Source organism: Equus caballus, chromosome 25 (assembly GCF_041296265.1).
Source record: "Equus caballus isolate H_3958 breed thoroughbred chromosome 25, TB-T2T, whole genome shotgun sequence".
NCBI classification, from domain to species: domain Eukaryota; kingdom Metazoa; phylum Chordata; class Mammalia; order Perissodactyla; family Equidae; genus Equus; species Equus caballus.
In genome coordinates, this window is record NC_091708.1 from 22,533,458 (window position 1) to 22,549,719 (window position 16,262).

Below are 16,262 nucleotides of genomic sequence, written 5' to 3' on the forward strand. Positions count from 1 at the left end.
ATAATGCTGGTATCGTTGTTCAAGGAAATTTTTTGAAATCAAAGCATCCCAAAACTTAAGCTTCTAAGATATTAGGAGCCATGTCTTATAAAAGTCAGAGTTAGGAACCAGTGACAAGCTTACCTGTAGCAAGAAGCACCAGCTCTTGGTCAGGACTCCAACTCATGACAGAGATACCACTGGCTACACTCCCAACACATTCCAGCTATGTCAACAGACAAGACTAAGTTTTAGAAGAATCCTGAAATACAGCTAAAGTCATATCAGTAACCTTTTGTAAAGAAATACATAATGCAAAGCCTCTAATCCACGAAACACTTAAATATTATGGCTCCTGACATTTTAAATTTCTACACAAAACAAGTGATGTGTTTGAGGATGCTTGAAATTTCCTCCTCACTGGACTTTTCCACTTACCTGGTGTGTGCTGAGATTGCAGAGTATAACATCCCCGGGGGCTGTGGCCACACACACAGACTCCTGATCCAGCAAGTCCTGAATACCAACAATGCTGCCACTTCCGTCCTCTGGGAGAAAGCCTTCTGCCACTAAAGAAATTTCATTTTTCACCTTTCACCAAAACAAACACAAAAGCAAATAAAGCGAATCTACTTCCAAGAACCCGTCATAACATTTCCAGAAATAAAATATTTTTAATGCTTTTTATAATACAAAAGCTTTGAAAAATGTTTTACAAATTAAAAGCCAAACTTTCATTTGAGAAATATCACAACTTTACTATCTTTAACAAGAAAAATAGTTAATGTGACCTTTTTGCCAAGCAAACACTAAACAAAAGCAAGAAGCCTAGTCTCTTAAAAAAAGTCCAATAAAACATGAGGCTAATAACTATGGGTTTCTAAGATTTCCATAGCATGGGGAAAAGGGACTAAGAATGTAATCACCTAAAACATATGAGTAGCAAAATAAAATTAACAAAAGATATCAGAAGCAATCCAAAGAGCTTTTAAATATGCATATGCTCAGGACCCAGCAGTAAAGATTCTGATTTAGCTGCTAAGGGATGGAGGCTGAAACGGTTTTAAAAGCTCTACGGGGAATTTTCATTTGCATTCACAGTTGAGAACCACTGTTCTAAGTAGCATTTACATGGCAGAAAGGGTAAACAGCAGGGGCACCCACACTAAGCATGTCAGAGTTTTGTCAACTTAAATTTAAAATAGAAGCAGAGTTAAATGTAGGTTACTATATAAGTTATGTGTAATCTGACATCTATACAAAGGAAAGAGAATGTTCATTCAGGAGGATGTGAATTCAGTAAGATCTGCAGTAAAGACTATCAGGGGGAAGGAAGTCTGGAAGAAGACAAGTCAAGGTTATGCCAAGTGCTAGCGCTATCAATAACTTACTTCTCTCGTGACAGGGTCTACTTCTATCAGGCCATGTTCTGAGCCAATGAGCACTGTCCCCTGTTCAGTTCGGAGAGAGAGGCACTGAGGTTTCCCCGGAGCCTGAATATCCCCAAACTCCAGGGTCCGAAGTAACTTTAGATTTCTCATGATGAAGTGATTCCTAAGAGAAAAGTACAAATATCCCTTGATGAAGCTTTAATTTCTCTGAGAGAAGGAAACAGCATAATGGTGATAAACAACACTCATATAAGCAAAATGATTCAGAGGGCAGGGAAGTGGTAGTAAGAATAATCAAGGGGAAAAAAACCCCGACCTAATCTGAATCCACACAGGGATGTTTGGTAGCAACCTGACCAACTGTGTATATCTATGGTCTACAAATTGAGGTTCTGAAATACATTTTACATTCTTACTCTGTGAGAGACGCAAGATTCAAACCTCAGAGTTTTTCCTTCAAAAAGATTTAACATTGGTTATTCCTCAGGTAAGATGAAATGAACAAAATGGATGGGAAAATGTTTTATTTTTGCATATGAGGATATCTTTACAACCTGACAGATTTATAAAATCATATAAAAAACAATATATATACCCTGGCAGTTGAAGAAAATCTGGAATAAAATTAATATCACCACGTACATTTATTTATAAACTGACTTTATATCTTCATTAAAAAAATAAAAGTTGAAATCAAATATAGAAATAAAGAAAAATACTGTTCTCCGTGGGAAAAGAAGACAGTGAAATTACAACAATTTACTTCAAAATGATGACCAACATTTGAGGAGCTTGATGATTTGATAACACTATTTCACATAACTCTGCCTTCCTGGCCTGGTTTTACCAGCGCAATAGAAAAGGTGAGAAAAGAATGATAAACAGGAAACCTATTTTGGTCAGGCAAAATCAAACTTGTTCTAATGCATAACATTATCTGTGAGGAAAAAAATAAATGTTAATGTGCTGGATATTCACATTCAGATCCCTTTAAAGCGTATAATTGGAAGTCCCTAACTTATGTTAGGGGTGGAAATTACACAGACCACACTGGCCTTGTCACCTTAATCCAAGGTAAATTCTCTTGCCTTGCATTTCATACATGACAATGAAAGAATAAAGACATTAATCCTTATGCTACACAGCAGAGAATGTTAAGTGTAATATGAATGATACAACATATAATGTGGGTTAAGAGGAAGGCAAGACCATATATGGTGGGAGTGAGGAAGAAAATCAAGGCAGACAACGGTTTTGTAAGCTTTGGTGACATTTATATTCAAGAACTTTTGGAAATTATTTGAACCTGTATTATACTATGCAGGTTTTTAATTTAGATCTAATTCTATTAAAAAGTTTAGGTTTTTCCAAGCATATAAAAATTATATATATTTCAACTTCTAACATCCTAGAGATAACCACTGATGTAGTATCTGAAAGGATGGGTAGATCTGAGATGAAAGAATGACTGGCGTGTCTGGTTATAGGAGAGTAAGCAAGGGACAGAGCAGCAAGAGATGAGAACAGACGGGGCCAGATGTGTAGTTTCCTGTCCGTCTTTCACGCTAGTTTATCTAATAATAATCATGCTACTATTGTTGCCCTGATCAGATCATTCAAATGCCTTCATATCCCTCCCTCTGAACTTGGATTCTATTCACTGACAACCTGTGAAGCCCTGGCATCCACAGACCCAAGGATAAGAATCTGGACGTTAAAGGCAGAAGGACTTGAGAAGGACTCACTTTTTTCTGTTATCTTACTGTTCCCCAGAGATACCAGCACTAACCAGGCAGGCCCCTCTCCAGCCATCTGAAATCCAGTAACAAGGGGCTTCTCTGAATTCTGGAGGTATCAACACCAGAAGTCTGAGTCCCATCTTGACAGTGCCTCTCCTCCAAGGTTAGGTTCTGATAACCCCAACATCTTCCCTTGTTTTGAACCCAAGCCCTAGCTAAGTGTTGTAGCTGCTTCTATCAGTTTACCTTTTATCTTACTTCATTGCCCCCTTTTGCTTTTTGTTCCTCCAATAGGTATTTAATCAATTCTTCATATCAAATTCTGTTGAAATAATGTGTGGTTTCTACTTCCCTAACTGACAAACACAGCAAACAACCTGAGCTCTCAAATCACGGAGCTTTCAAAATCACCTGCCAAGGTGAGCTCATCATTCATCTCCCTTTCTTCATGATGAGCTCATCATTTTCTTCCCCTGCTCCTTCATCCATCCACCTCTTGGCCCTTTACTACAAGGACCAGGCAGATCACTAATACACTGATTAGATCTAAATGTCTAGCCCCAACCCTCCCCATTTGGGGACATGGCATTTCTACTCTCTGTCCCCCAAGCTGAAAATCGTGTCTGCCTCCCTTTTGCTTACATTTTCATATTAAACTATTCACTGGTCACCTCCATGGCTGTCAACATACAGTCTGAATCCTTTACACAGTATCTAATCCTACCATCGGGTTTGTAACCTACATCAAACAACGACTGAGGACTTGCTAAGTGCTACATCTGAGGACCAGAGACGACTCTGTCTGTCACTGCCTCCATGGAGCTCACAGTTTAAGGAGGCAGAGGGCCACACGATATACACTACATGGAGAAGCACAAGGGACATCTCCACGAAAAAGTCGCGGACGCGAGTAGGGACCCGCAGTCAAAGTGAACATGTGGGGCTGGCCTGGTGGGACAGTGGTTAAACTGGCAAGTTCCGCTTTGGTGGCCCGGGTTTGACCAGTTTGGATCCTGGGTGTGGACCCACACACTGCTTATAAACCCATGCTATGGTAGGCGTCCCACATATAAAGTAGAGGAAGATGGGCATGGCTGTTAGCTCAGGGTCAGTCTTCCTCAGCAAAAAGAGAAAGATCCGAACCTCTAATGACCGTCGCCTTCTATTATGCATTCATTGGTTCGCTTTAATTGGCGCGTTAACTGGTTCAGCGGTCTGGTCCACTCCTGCATGGAACCCAGAGGCTGAGTAGGCTGCAGCTGAGGGAGCAGCACGTCATCCCCGGCCTGCCGCGCCCCGCAGAGCCCCTCGGAGGCTGTGGATGGAGCAGGCGGCAAGTCCGCAGAAAGAGAACTTGAGGCTCGAGGGCAGAGATGGTCACACCGCGCTCCACTCCTGGGCCTGCAGCAGGCAGGGTGGGCGCGCAGAGGTCCCCTTCATCAGGACACCGCCTGGCGGACTGGGCCTGTTCCGCGCCTCCCACCCTGCGTGGGTCGCTCGAACGCTCACCTGCGCCGCGCCCTGAGGCCCCTCCAACCGCGATGCGTCCGCCCTCGCCTCCCCGGCCACGCGCAGCCGGCCTCCCGGAGCCCGCCCCGGGTTGCGCACGCACCTCTCTCTGTCCGCTGATCGCGGACTTTCGCGGCGCGCACCGGGCCACGCGGCCACTCGACCCCCGGGGGTAGCGGCTGCAGCGGGCCTGGGGGCCGACGGGCAAGAGGGTGACACGCTAGCGAGCTACGCCGCACACGCGTGGCGCGGCGCGCGATTGACGTCACGAGGCTGAGGGGGCGTGGCCGGCCTTCTCCGCGGCCCCTGCAAGGTAGAGGGGAGGTGCTGCGCTGGCCACCGCCCACTGTCCCCCCGCCCTCTTGCTCCGCCTATTGTATTTGATCCCGGTTTGACGTCGACATCACAGCACGGCGCACTAATTGGCGCCGGTGGGAGGAGCCTGCGAGGCCAAGAGAGCATCGCGCATGCGCACGCTGCGGGCTGCGCGCCGGAAGGACACCCTCCTCCCGGGCCTGCAGACAGGAAGCGCTCCAGACCCGGAAGGCGGGGTTAGCGGCGCCCGGGGTCGCCATGGCTACCGAGCAGTTGGCCGCAGAGCCCGCGGTACCGTCGCTCGTAGATCGTTACTTCACTCGCTGGTACAAAGCAGGTAAGTGAAGAATGATGTCGATCTCTCTTCGGCCACGTTGGCCTGATGCTGTGGGGACTATGGTGACAGATCGTAAACCACGCGTGCTCTCCCTGGCGCTTCACCTCCACGTCAGAAGGTACTGGACCTCTCTGTTGCCTTCTAGGCCCAAGGAATGGCATTTGCAAAGGCTCGGAGGCCTGAAATACAGCAGGGCGCTTTCTAGGGCCGGCGAGGGCAGTGCGAGTTCGAGGGTGGGCTGCTTGCGGGAAGGTGGTGGTCTAAGGTGAGGCCCCCGAGGTAGTCAGGGCTGCATTGCTATCTCCTCGAGAGCCTAAAGGGATTTGAGGCGCTCAATCCTATAGGAAGTGCCGATAGATAAAACGGTTTAAATGATCAGGTCGAAACTAAGGTAGAGCCAGTAGCGATGGAGAAAAGAGGGTGAGTTACAATAGAGGCACTAGAAAGCAGAATCTAACAGTTTTACTCAAAGAGAAGCCGCTGGTGTTATATATTTGCCACTTAGAAGTAGGTATCCTCTTTTACTACTTTGCGTACCTAGTAAATATCAGTGGTGGGAGCATCGTTGGGGAGCCTCCTCTAACCCCTACGTGCTCCGTTTCATTCAGAGATAAGAGGTGTACTTTAAAAAAATGCTGTAACATGTTTTATTAGCCATATTTAGGGTGACCAACCATTCCAGTTTACCCAGGACTAGGGGGTTTCCTGGAATCTGAGACATTCAGCGCTAACATCAGGACAGCCCTACACAAACCAGGATGCTAGTCACTCTAAAACTGACCAGTAAAGCATATCCTACTATATAAAGAATGCATTGCAATCTCATTTTCCTAATAGAAATGAGTGTACTCATTTTAAAGAGGATAAAGCAAGATGCAGCAAAGAGTTAATTATCACATTTGTGTGATAACATTGAGTGAATGACTCCATCTGAGCAAGGTCCCCTTAAATACTTTATAGGAAGCCTGCAGATGTATCTTTTTGAGTAATGAACAGATACCACGGATCAGTATGTGTCCAGTCTTCATAATTATCTCTACAAACCAAAGAAAGTACCGCACAGTGGTAGTAAATATTGACCCAACAACCAACAGACTCATTTCTTCTTCTAGATGTCAAAGGAAAACCCTGTGAGGACCACTGTGTACTACAGCACTCTAACCGGTGAGTAAATGGGAAATTTTAAATCATCAAAAAACCCTTTTTTCTAGTATTGTAGGCTGATATGGTCTTGGACTGAACAAATGTTTACTAAATGGTTATCTTCCACTGTGTTGAAATGGTATTATTAGAGGAGTTTGGTTGACAAGGATGAGCCTTTTCAGTGCCTATTCACCCTAAACTTGATGACCCAAACATCCACATGAAGGACCACACCCCTCAGTCAGCTTGTTATTAATGCTCTCGAGTACATTCCCATTTCCGACTCCTAGCCACCCTGTGGACAGCAACGCGGAACCCTGCCATCCTCTCACCTTCCGGGGCTATATCAGTGATATATATCAGACACTGCTTCATGGCTATTCATAGTGTTTTCATGGCCAATTTTTTCAGAAGTGGGTGGCCAGGTCCTTCCTAGTCTGTCTTAGTCTGGAAGCTCCACTGAAACCTGTCCACCATGGGTGGCCCTGCTGGTGTTTGAAATACTGGTGGCACAGCTTTCACCATCACAGCAATATACAAGCCGCCACAGTATGACAACAGATAGGCAGGCAATGTGGTTTCCTGACCAGGAAACAAAACCCGGTCACAGCGGTGAGAGTGCCAAATCTTAACCACTGGACCACCAGGGCTGGCTCTCAGTCAGCCGCTATCTGAAATACTGGTCTGTGCCTAAGCACTGAGTTGCCAGAGCCCATAGAGAGGGCTGGGTAGAGGCACAGGTATCCTGTACATGGAGGCATGCCTTACTTCTCTCTCCTCTACCTCAGTGCTACTTAAGGACCTCTGGTACTCTTCCCTCTTCTGAGAAGGATATTCAATCCCATTTTCTCCTCTTTTATTATTGTATTCCCTTCTACAGTTATGCTCCAATAGCAGCCAGAGGAGACTGGGGGGAGAGGATAGTTTGACTAAACAAATGTCAGTTCAGATATTCTTGTGCTAGTAGGAATACTGTTAGAGGAGGAAGAATTATACCAAGCAATAATACAGGATCAATTTTTGCTCCTTGTAGAGTATGTGTCATCACATTGGCAGAATCTCATCCAGTTCTTCAAAGTGGAAAAACAATTGAAAGCATTTCCTATCAAATCAGTACCAACTGTAGCAGACTTCAGAACAAGGTCTCTGGGAAATTTAAGCGGGTATGTTCCTATAATTCTCTACTTAAATCCTCTCTATCATAGTAATGATAGATCCAGTCAGTCTTAGAATCCACTCCGCATACTTCCTGGCCGTTTGAGGTGCTGATTTTAAGAATACTTTAACTCTAAAGAAATTCTCCCTTCTAAAAAATGAGGTATTTCAGGAGGTATAGTATCTCTCATATTAAGTGCTGTACCACCATCCCTATCACGCCCAGGATTGAGGATGGGGAAGGCAGGCCTTTGAAGAAACAATTCTAATACCAATATAATGAGCTATTTTCTCCCTTGTAGTTTTATTAAACCAGTATTTTGAGTTCTGTAAAATTTAAGTGACCAACTCTTCTTTACCATATATTTTTCACAAGTAAATTAAAAAAGAAAAAAAAATATCCTGAGGTAGTGGAACAAAAATCAATCTGAGAAAAAATACAGTATTTGCTCCTTAGCATTTTCCATTCTTTAACTGTTGCCCATTTAATGCATGTTTAGCCACACCCTCTACCTCCATACAAAGCTCAGTTGTACAAAATGTTTTCTCTTCCCTCTACAACTCTAGGCAAGATGGACACATTTTATTAAAAGAGGGGATCCACCAAGGGTAATTCGGTACCATACTAAAGTATCCTGACATACCAGCTGGATAGGAAAGTTTCAGTGGGTGATTTAGGTCCTTCATTTACTGCGTTCATACTCAGAGTTTCTGCTCATTATCCTCACAGATCCAAGAGACCCTTGTTTATACTCCCCTTTGTAGGCCTGAAATCCCCTGATAACATGCCTTATAATTACTGATTTTTCCTTGGTCAGGAAACAAAGGGACTTAGAAAAGCATGAAACTTTCTTAAAAGATAAAGTCTACAAATTACAGCAGTTGGTGCTTGTGAAGTTCCTACGATAAATCTTTTTCTGAAACAGTAACACTGTTATTACTACTGAAGAACAGAGAGGGACCTGCACGTGGAACCCACCACAGCTAAGTTTCGCCTGGATCTCAGCACTGCCAATCATTTATTCTCCCAAGGGAGGTTAAGAAAAAGGGTCACAACACTTCTGCTGTCTTGACACAGACCCAGTGGTAGACAAACCCTCTGAGGTGAATCCCCAGCCCCTCCTCCCAAAAGTGGGGTGTTGCACTGATGAATATTTTGAAAGGAAGTACCCACAAGCAGAGGAGTGAAGTCAATGTGGTAACATCTGAATGTGGTCTGATAATCTTTTGAATGATAAAGAGGTCATAAAGAATAGCATCTTGACCTCAAATGCCAATGTTCACTACAGGAAAAACTCCAGGGAAAAAAGAGAGCAACACATGAGAGTGGAGTACGTGAAACAATAACCATGCCATAATATTCAATCAGATGTATGTCAAAATGTAGTATTTACTTCTAGACTATAGGATAATGGGCAAATTCTTCTTATATGCTACTTAAAACTTTTCTGTTTTCCAAATTTTCCTCAAAGTGCATTTTTCTTAATTAGAAAAATACCCCTTTAAAAAGTCTCAGTGATTGACCCTAAGAAAGAAGTTCTTTTATCTATTAAGTTCTAATATAAAAGTAAGGTAGGAAGCTTACTGAAACTAACTTTGTACAATATTGCTGTCACTCTGTCATGCTGAACTTTCTATAATTGCCCATTGATGGATTTCCCTGCAATTTTGAAATCTTTACACTGGGATACATGTAGCTTTCTCATTTACATTTGATAAAATACACTCTTAATCTGTAACTAAACTACCTTTTATCACGTGTCTTAGTCTGCTTTTCCCCAAGAGCCTAGGATGGTAGCTGGCTGTGCCCAGCAGTACCTGTCATATGCATGTTTGAACAAATGAATGGTTTTTCTATACTTAAGTCATTTTTATTTAAAACACCAGTTCCAGGAATATATCCTGTTATAACACTGAGGGCTGCCTCTCAAAGGAAAGTGAAAATGTACATCAATTAATTACTTCTTCCTTTTTATTATCAGGGGGCGCAGTTTCTAACAGAACTTGCACCTCTATGTAAGATTTACTGCTCAGATGGAGAAGAATACACCATATCTAGGTGAGTTACTTTTTAACCATAATTTTGGAGAAACAAAAGAGGTAGTATTTTGCTTCAAAAGAGTTCTTCTTTTTAATAGCTGTGTTAGAGGACGATTGATGGAAGTGAATGAAAACATTCTCCATAAGCCATCTATTCTTCAAGAGAAGGTAAAAGAGAGAAAAAAACTATGATTCCATCCACATTCTTTTTATCTGATTTTTTTTTATCATTTGACAGTACTAAACATTCTCTTTCCTTCCTAGCCATCCACTGAAGGCTACATTGCAGTAGTGTTGCCCAAATTTGAAGAAAGTAAAAGCATAACAGAAGGGTTACTAACACAAAAGCAATATGAAGAAGTTGTGGTAAAACGCATTAATGCCACAACAGCTACTTCTTGAGGATTCAGATGGAATAAAACACACCGCAGGATTCTCATTCCTACTTGGCCTAAATCCGTGCACTAAAGAAGGACCGGCGTATGTGAAGATACAAAGCCATCTGCAAGGAGGCCTGAGCTTAAAACTTAACCTAGTCTTCCCTCTGTCTTGTGTCACAGGCCTTGGTTCCCATTTCGTCTTCAACCTCCCAGATCTGCCCTGCCCACACACTCACTCTGTTCTTCTCTTCCTTCTCTCTAACAACTGGCAGGCAAGGGATGTTTTTCTGATTAAAAACTAACAAACAAAGCACTTTGAGGAAAATTTGGAAAAGACAGAAAAGTTTTAAGTAGCAAAGTAAAAATAATTTACCCATCATCCTGCAAACTGAAAGTAAATACTACATTTTGACATACTGCTGTTTGAATGTGAGGGTATGGTTATTGTTTTTGCTTCAATTTTTCATGAGTGTGAAGTTTTAAAAAGCCCAGCTAGCCTTTCTTACGCAGTCTGCTTCAGTGGGACGCTACCAAAACGTCTAGGCCCATCCCTTCTGCCCCAGCTCCTCTCCTTTTAGGTGGCAAGGGAGAGGCAGTGTCTAAGTGTACCTTCTCTACTCCTTATGGGCTGGGGCGGCCTTCCTCTCTGGAGCAAAGTAGAACTGTTAACACTGTGGCTTCTTAAATGAGCGACACGTGAAAAGACTGAAAAATACAAAGGGCTTTCCTAACATATGCAGTGTTAAGCTGGTTATTGCCAATACGTACATTGTAGTCTCTCAGTCTCACACGCTAGTGACAGAGAGACAAGCAAAGAAGTTACTGTAATTCATAGACAGATGCCTTTGAATGGAACAAAAGCTCTCACATTTAAACTAAAAAAAACTATGAATTTATGGTTTAAGATTGTATAGTTCTTTACATTGAATTTTAAATGAAAGGACTTTAAAAATTGTTATTTTTCCTTAAGGGCTGCAACACATACATATATTTAAATATCTCTGTCTTTAAATAAAACAATTATTTAATACAGAAGAAATCACTTGACATGTAAATTCTTTGGTTCTCTATCATACTCTTATGCTGTTGAAGTCAATAATTATGTTATCCCTTCCCCACCCCTACTTGCACTTAAATAAGAGAATATTCTCTTTTCAGGTATGTAAAAGTATTTTGTAAATAAAATTTTAAAATTATTTTTGACTTACAAGAAAAACTTATTGTAACTTGAGTGCTAGCGTGACTGCCCCCTAAATATACCCACCAGACGTGATACAGGCAGTAAGTCTGCAAACATCTACACCGGCAGTGCTATGAGCTGAAAATGTCAGCACAAACCAGCAGGTCCCCATTTCAAGTAACACAAACAGTGATTCCTGAAGACGTCATAAAACAAAGACACTAAAGATAGTAAAAGAATTTACATCTGTTTTACATATAACATTACCTTACATTCTCCCATTATTTCTATTGTAATTTAAAAGAAAACTTTGGTTTCAGGGAATAAAAATCACGCTGGATAATTTCTATAAAAGAATATTTTATAAAGGTCGTTAACCAAGCTGAGTGCATCCCATTTTCTCCCTGAGGCCTATGGTAAAAGTTCAGGTTTCCTTCAATATAATACTGACTTAGCTAATTGGTAGTACTGTGGCTCTTCAGTATCTTGTGAATATTGATTGTGATGGCTAACCCAGATAATGATCATCAGATAAGCTGCTGTAACTACTGCCATTTGGCAACTGGCATGTCCTGTTAGATTTCAAAATGCCTTTCAAAGCATTGGGATACCAGCACTATCGAGAGTTCAGAAAAGTTTACCATACTGTATCATAAGGACAGAACCTATAAACAGGATCCTGCAATCAAAACCCCACCTCAAAGCAAACACAAGGCTTTAAACCCTAAGATTAAAAAGACTAAAGAAAGATGTTTGTTTTATAATGAACATTCCAAAGGCACATTTTTAAAATGTATGATTATTCAGAATTTATTTCAAACAGCTTCTTAGTTCCATCATTCTGTGTCTTATGTCTTCCATTCCATCAGTCACTACTGAGAAGGAGAGTTCAAAAAATATTTTTTAAGCCAGTAAAATAGGCTTGGAGTTCGAGCTAACATTCAGGGCAGAGAGGCCAGCTATGCTAGAATGAGAACCAAAAACCATCTCCTAGTAAGCTCCAGGACTCCACGGAGTCGGCTCCATGACCTTGCTTTTGGGAATGGGAGAGGGCCATGCCTCACAACAGACAGCCTGTGCTGTGTGAAACGTGTGTCAGAGAACAAATGCGTGCTACCAGCATGGATGCTCTGTGACAGAGGGGACAGCAAAGAGGGCTGGTCACAACTGGTGGACAGAGGGATTGAAGAAGAGTCCACAGGTTTAAGGAAAACCTGTGCTGAAAATCAGTGTTCTGGATGATAAGCTTAAACAAAAAAAGAAAATAGGAAGTTAAGGTAAAATATGTCAAAGGTGAGCACATATTCAAAACAGCTTCTTTGGATTAAACTGTCATTAAGACAGTTCGAATATTTGGTTTGACTTTTAAAGAACATTATCAGTGGCAATGTCCCATTTTAAAATCATACTGCAATTAGCATCTAGCAGCTATCATGGCATTTATTAGTTGTCAAAAAGCTTTACAATCAGTTTCATGATCAGAAAATAAAGCAAGATTTCAGTATTGTTTTCTTTATAAAATTGTTGAATTTCTGAAAATATAAAGTATCATTTGCTTTCTAAAAATGTCAGCTTTGTCACGTGATGTTCCAGAGATCTGACCCCAAAAGCTTCTCAAGTTTTACCATCCACAGAGTCTTTATTTGTAACTGAGACCCATCTGTTGTTTTCCATCTGAAGCTGGAAAGAGTTAAGACAATTAGTTTCTGCTTTACTCTAAAAATAAAGATTGCAAAATTAAATAGTAACTATTTTCTTTTGCATTTTCCTTTAAGGTAGCTTTTGTAATGTCAGTTGAAGATAGAAAAACTATCTCACCTTTTTCAGCAGTTTATAGCAAAGTGAAAGAAGTTGGACCAAGATAGCCATCATGGATCTTGTCTTTGTAATACACTTATCAACCTATAGTGACAGAAAGCAAGCAAATCAAATTCCTTTACAAAGGGTACTTCAAAAGACTATCATCTATTTAGTTTTAAAATGATAAAATTTCTCCATTATGGAAACCTAAGTGATCTTGAAAAGTCTATAGATTAGGGCAGGTGAGCTGACCTGAGGCCCTGGAACACAGGTGCAGGGATTGCTGCCCAGGTGTCATGCCGACTTCATGGAACCCCAGGAAGAATGGACGGAAAATCAACCTGTTCTACTTCAGGCTGTTTAGGAGCTTCTCAAAGTACTCCAAATAGTGGAGTGAAGCCCCGACTTTGCAATTCCTTGCACTCTGCCTTGTTGGCATAAGTCCAATTCCCTAACACAAAAAATGGGGGCCCATACTCTGAGGAGTTTGTGCCCTAGTTAGACATGTGATGACATCAGGATTTACGGGTAGCTGCTCAGTGCTGTGGAATTAATCATGTCCAAAAAGCTAATTTACTTGGTGAACCTACTGCTCCCTGGCGTCAGTTATAACTGCAGGTAATAAGTGATTCTTGCAGTCATGGGATGAAAAAGGGAAACAAATTGCCCTTCTGTGGGTATTAACACTTTGAAGAAAAAGGGGCAGGAAGCTAATCTGATAAACCAAGAAGTGTGAAAGTTTCTAAAATGTCTACCTGAATAACCCACCCGCCCTTTTACCTTTAGAAACACTTGATTCTGCAAAGGTGTCTTAGTTATTGTCTGCAGCTGGTGGCACAGAGGAATCAGCTTGTTAATTTCCAGGAGAAGCATAAGTTTGTCATCATCTTTTAGCTGAAATGTAATTTAGGAAGTTATAACAATTCCAACAAAACTCCATCTTTTAAACATTAAATACCTTTATACCTTAATAATATACCCCCAAAGTGGGTCCTTGTGACATACCACCAGCAGCAGGCAGTAGACCTGTCTTACCTGTTTTGAGAAAGCTTGTACACTTGAAGCAAGCTGTAAGCCCTCGTCAGCAAAAACCTGGTGGAAAGGAAAAACATTACTACTTTAGATGTTTTATGAATAGTTGGTAAGAAATCTACTCATGGCTAATTTCATAGAGAATTTTAAACCTGAAACTTAAACGTAAAAGGTCTGCCATGGAACTCCTAAAGTGTTTCTTGTACCCAGGAAAACATGAGTTTAACCATATTCAGAAGGAGATTTTCCAGACCCGATGAAGAATCAACCCCTGCAGAGGCTCCTCCACACCTGGACCCCTCCAGGTGCTCTGGAGGATCACAGAGCCCTATGATACTTAACCATACAAAGTATGTCTGCGCTTCTGGAAGGATCCAGAGCTCATCTCTTAATTGCCCCACTTATAAAAGGGTGATGAATCTGAGAGCAGGAGGTCAAAAGGGTTAGCTTCCAGCTAAGCAAGAAAACATTTGTCACCCATACACATTGCTTAATCACGCATTTGAGAGTGGTTAACCAGCTCAGACTGTTTGTGACAGTTCACCATGCATTTCACAATTCAGTAAGGAGAACAGGATGGTGGGGAAAAACAGTGAAAAATAAGGCTGGACACATAAAAATATTCCAGATGATTCTTTTAAATAGTATGTAGAATATTCTAGAGAGAGAGAGAGCAGGGGAGTAAAGGGATGAAGACTAAGCTTTAGGTGGCAGCAGTAAAAATGAAGAGAAAAGGGCAAATTTTGAGAGTAATTTGTGAAGAAAAATAACAGGTATTGGTAATAAATTAGATAAAGAATATGAAGAAGAGGGAGGCAATAAGTTCAGGGTTAACTTTAACCCTCTAGCCAACAGACTTAGCAGCTGGCTGTCATTGGATTAACTGATCTCAAAGGCAAATAGTCCTTTGTATCCTTCCTGATCCTTTAGGAGGGAAACCAATGAGTGTAACACCTAGATTCTAACCAAACGGAATGACTCACTTGCCCATATGTTCTTCATCCTTCCACGTTACCACTTCCTGTTTTACACATCTCTTCCCTTCTAGCCTGTCAACCCCTTGGGGGCAAGACCCATGTCTATTTCATAGAGGATCAGGGTTTAAAAGCACCTTAAAGCTGCTGTCTCCCAAATCTCTCTCTCCATTTCTGAACCATCCTGACACCAGTGTTTTATATCCTACTTGAGCAAAACAAAATGCTTGATTTCCACCCTCTAAATCTGGTGTTCTCCCGCAATGTTCCCTTTCTCAGTAAATTGCACTACCATTTACCCTGTTGGTCAAGTCAAAACCTTTTAAAACATGGGTCAGATCATGCCACGGGCCCTCAAAACCCTCAATGGGTTTTCATCCTACTTGAAAAAGTCAGAGTTCTTCTCATGGCTACAGAGATGTCCTGTCTTACCACTTCCCTTCTGACTCACTCCAGTCCATGCACACTTGCCTCCTTCTTGTCCTTCAGATACCTCCAGCCTGCCCCTGCACCTCAGGGCCTTTGCACGTGTTCTGTGTGCCATGCCAGATACCCACTCTCTCACTTCATTAATATCTCCACTCAAATGTTACCTCCGTAGAGAGGTCCTTTCTGACCACCCGTCCATCACCACTCCCTTCTTATCCTACAAGGTTTTCTCTCTAAATACTTATATATAGGCATTATATATTTAACTTTTTACTGTCAGTCTCCTCCCAGTAGAATGTAAGCTTCAGGGCAGCAAGGGCTTTGTTTTGTTCACTTTCCTCCACAGAGCTCTTATCCCCAGGGTCTGACACACAGTACAAGCTCAGTAAATATTTGATGAACATCTTATGTTCATCACAGTTTGTAGACAATTCAACAGACACCGGTTTAATGAATAAGCTCACACTGGAAGAAGGTGACAGTGGATCATTTGCAGTGAAATACCCCCTATAGTGTGGTGTGACTTAGAATGGCTATGAGCCAAACAGAAGGAATCTAGAATTTTTTCCAATTGTTTTAAGGTAAATAGTTCACTTATAGTCAACTTGGCAAAAAAATCCAAATGAAATATTTTCTATAATTCTTCTGACTCTGCTGACAATCATCCTCTCAAGCTGAAATCCCTTTCCTGAAGCAAGGCTCAGGTGGAAGCATGTGGGAATGTCAAAGGAAACTATATAAAGGTGAAAAAGTGACAGAAATTTCAAATTTCAAATGCAAGAATGCCCTGGTTCTAGACAAGCAAACAGACTAACATGAGAGTTAGGGAAAATAAGGAAGTAATCTTACAACCCACTTG

General features: G+C 41.6%; 3 protein-coding genes across 13 annotated transcripts in view; 1 reads left to right on the forward strand and 2 right to left on the reverse strand.

Annotated features, from left to right (window-relative positions):
* ELP1 (elongator acetyltransferase complex subunit 1) overlaps positions 1-4,933 on the reverse strand; it is a 52,267-nt gene extending 47,334 nt beyond the window's left edge. For 3 of the 11 annotated variants that reach the window (XR_011432551.1, XR_011432547.1, XM_014735945.3), the window contains exons 1-4: positions 4,722-4,860; positions 1,371-1,533; positions 418-548; positions 124-205 (exon numbers count right to left, since the gene is read on the reverse strand). Coding sequence is in view for 4 of the 11 variants with exons in the window: in XM_014735945.3 (XP_014591431.2) it covers positions 124-205; positions 418-548; position 1,371 (214 nt within the window). In the remaining 7 variants the exon portion in view is untranslated. Of the gene's footprint in view, positions 1-123; positions 206-417; positions 571-1,370; positions 1,534-4,618 lie in introns of all 11 variants that reach the window. The other 8 variants (XR_011432549.1, XR_011432550.1, XR_011432545.1 and 5 more) reach the window with 5 other exon arrangements.
* Positions 4,934-4,966: 33 nt separating this feature from the next.
* ABITRAM (actin binding transcription modulator) lies at positions 4,967-11,184 on the forward strand. The gene is made up of 6 exons (XM_001492457.5): positions 4,967-5,270; positions 6,383-6,434; positions 7,447-7,576; positions 9,551-9,627; positions 9,707-9,776; positions 9,873-11,184. The coding sequence occupies exons 1-6, from the start codon at positions 5,192-5,194 to the stop codon at positions 10,008-10,010; spliced, it is 546 nt and encodes a 181-aa protein (XP_001492507.1). The 5' UTR covers positions 4,967-5,191; the 3' UTR covers positions 10,011-11,184.
* A 1,406-nt stretch (positions 11,185-12,590) lies between these two features.
* Positions 12,591-16,262, reverse strand: part of CTNNAL1 (catenin alpha like 1) — a 58,974-nt gene continuing 55,302 nt past the window's right edge. Inside the window, exons 16-19 of the mRNA XM_023629849.2 lie at positions 14,004-14,060; positions 13,749-13,862; positions 12,987-13,070; positions 12,591-12,848 (exon numbers count right to left, since the gene is read on the reverse strand). Coding sequence (XP_023485617.2) covers positions 12,783-12,848; positions 12,987-13,070; positions 13,749-13,862; positions 14,004-14,060 — 321 coding nt within the window. The 3' untranslated portion in view covers positions 12,591-12,782. The remainder of the gene's footprint in view (positions 12,849-12,986; positions 13,071-13,748; positions 13,863-14,003; positions 14,061-16,262) is intronic.

Bases quoted from the DNA above. Each gene is read 5' to 3' on its own strand.
- ABITRAM (XM_001492457.5), top strand. From the start codon at position 5,192: ATGGCTACCGAGCAGTTGGCCGCAGAGCCCGCGGTACCGTCGCTCGTA. The intron at 5,271-6,382 runs GTAAGTGAAGAA...TTCTTCTTCTAG, and splicing joins CACTCGCTGGTACAAAGCAG to ATGTCAAAGGAAAACCCTGT. The intron at 9,777-9,872 runs GTAAAAGAGAGA...TTTCCTTCCTAG, and splicing joins CATCTATTCTTCAAGAGAAG to CCATCCACTGAAGGCTACAT.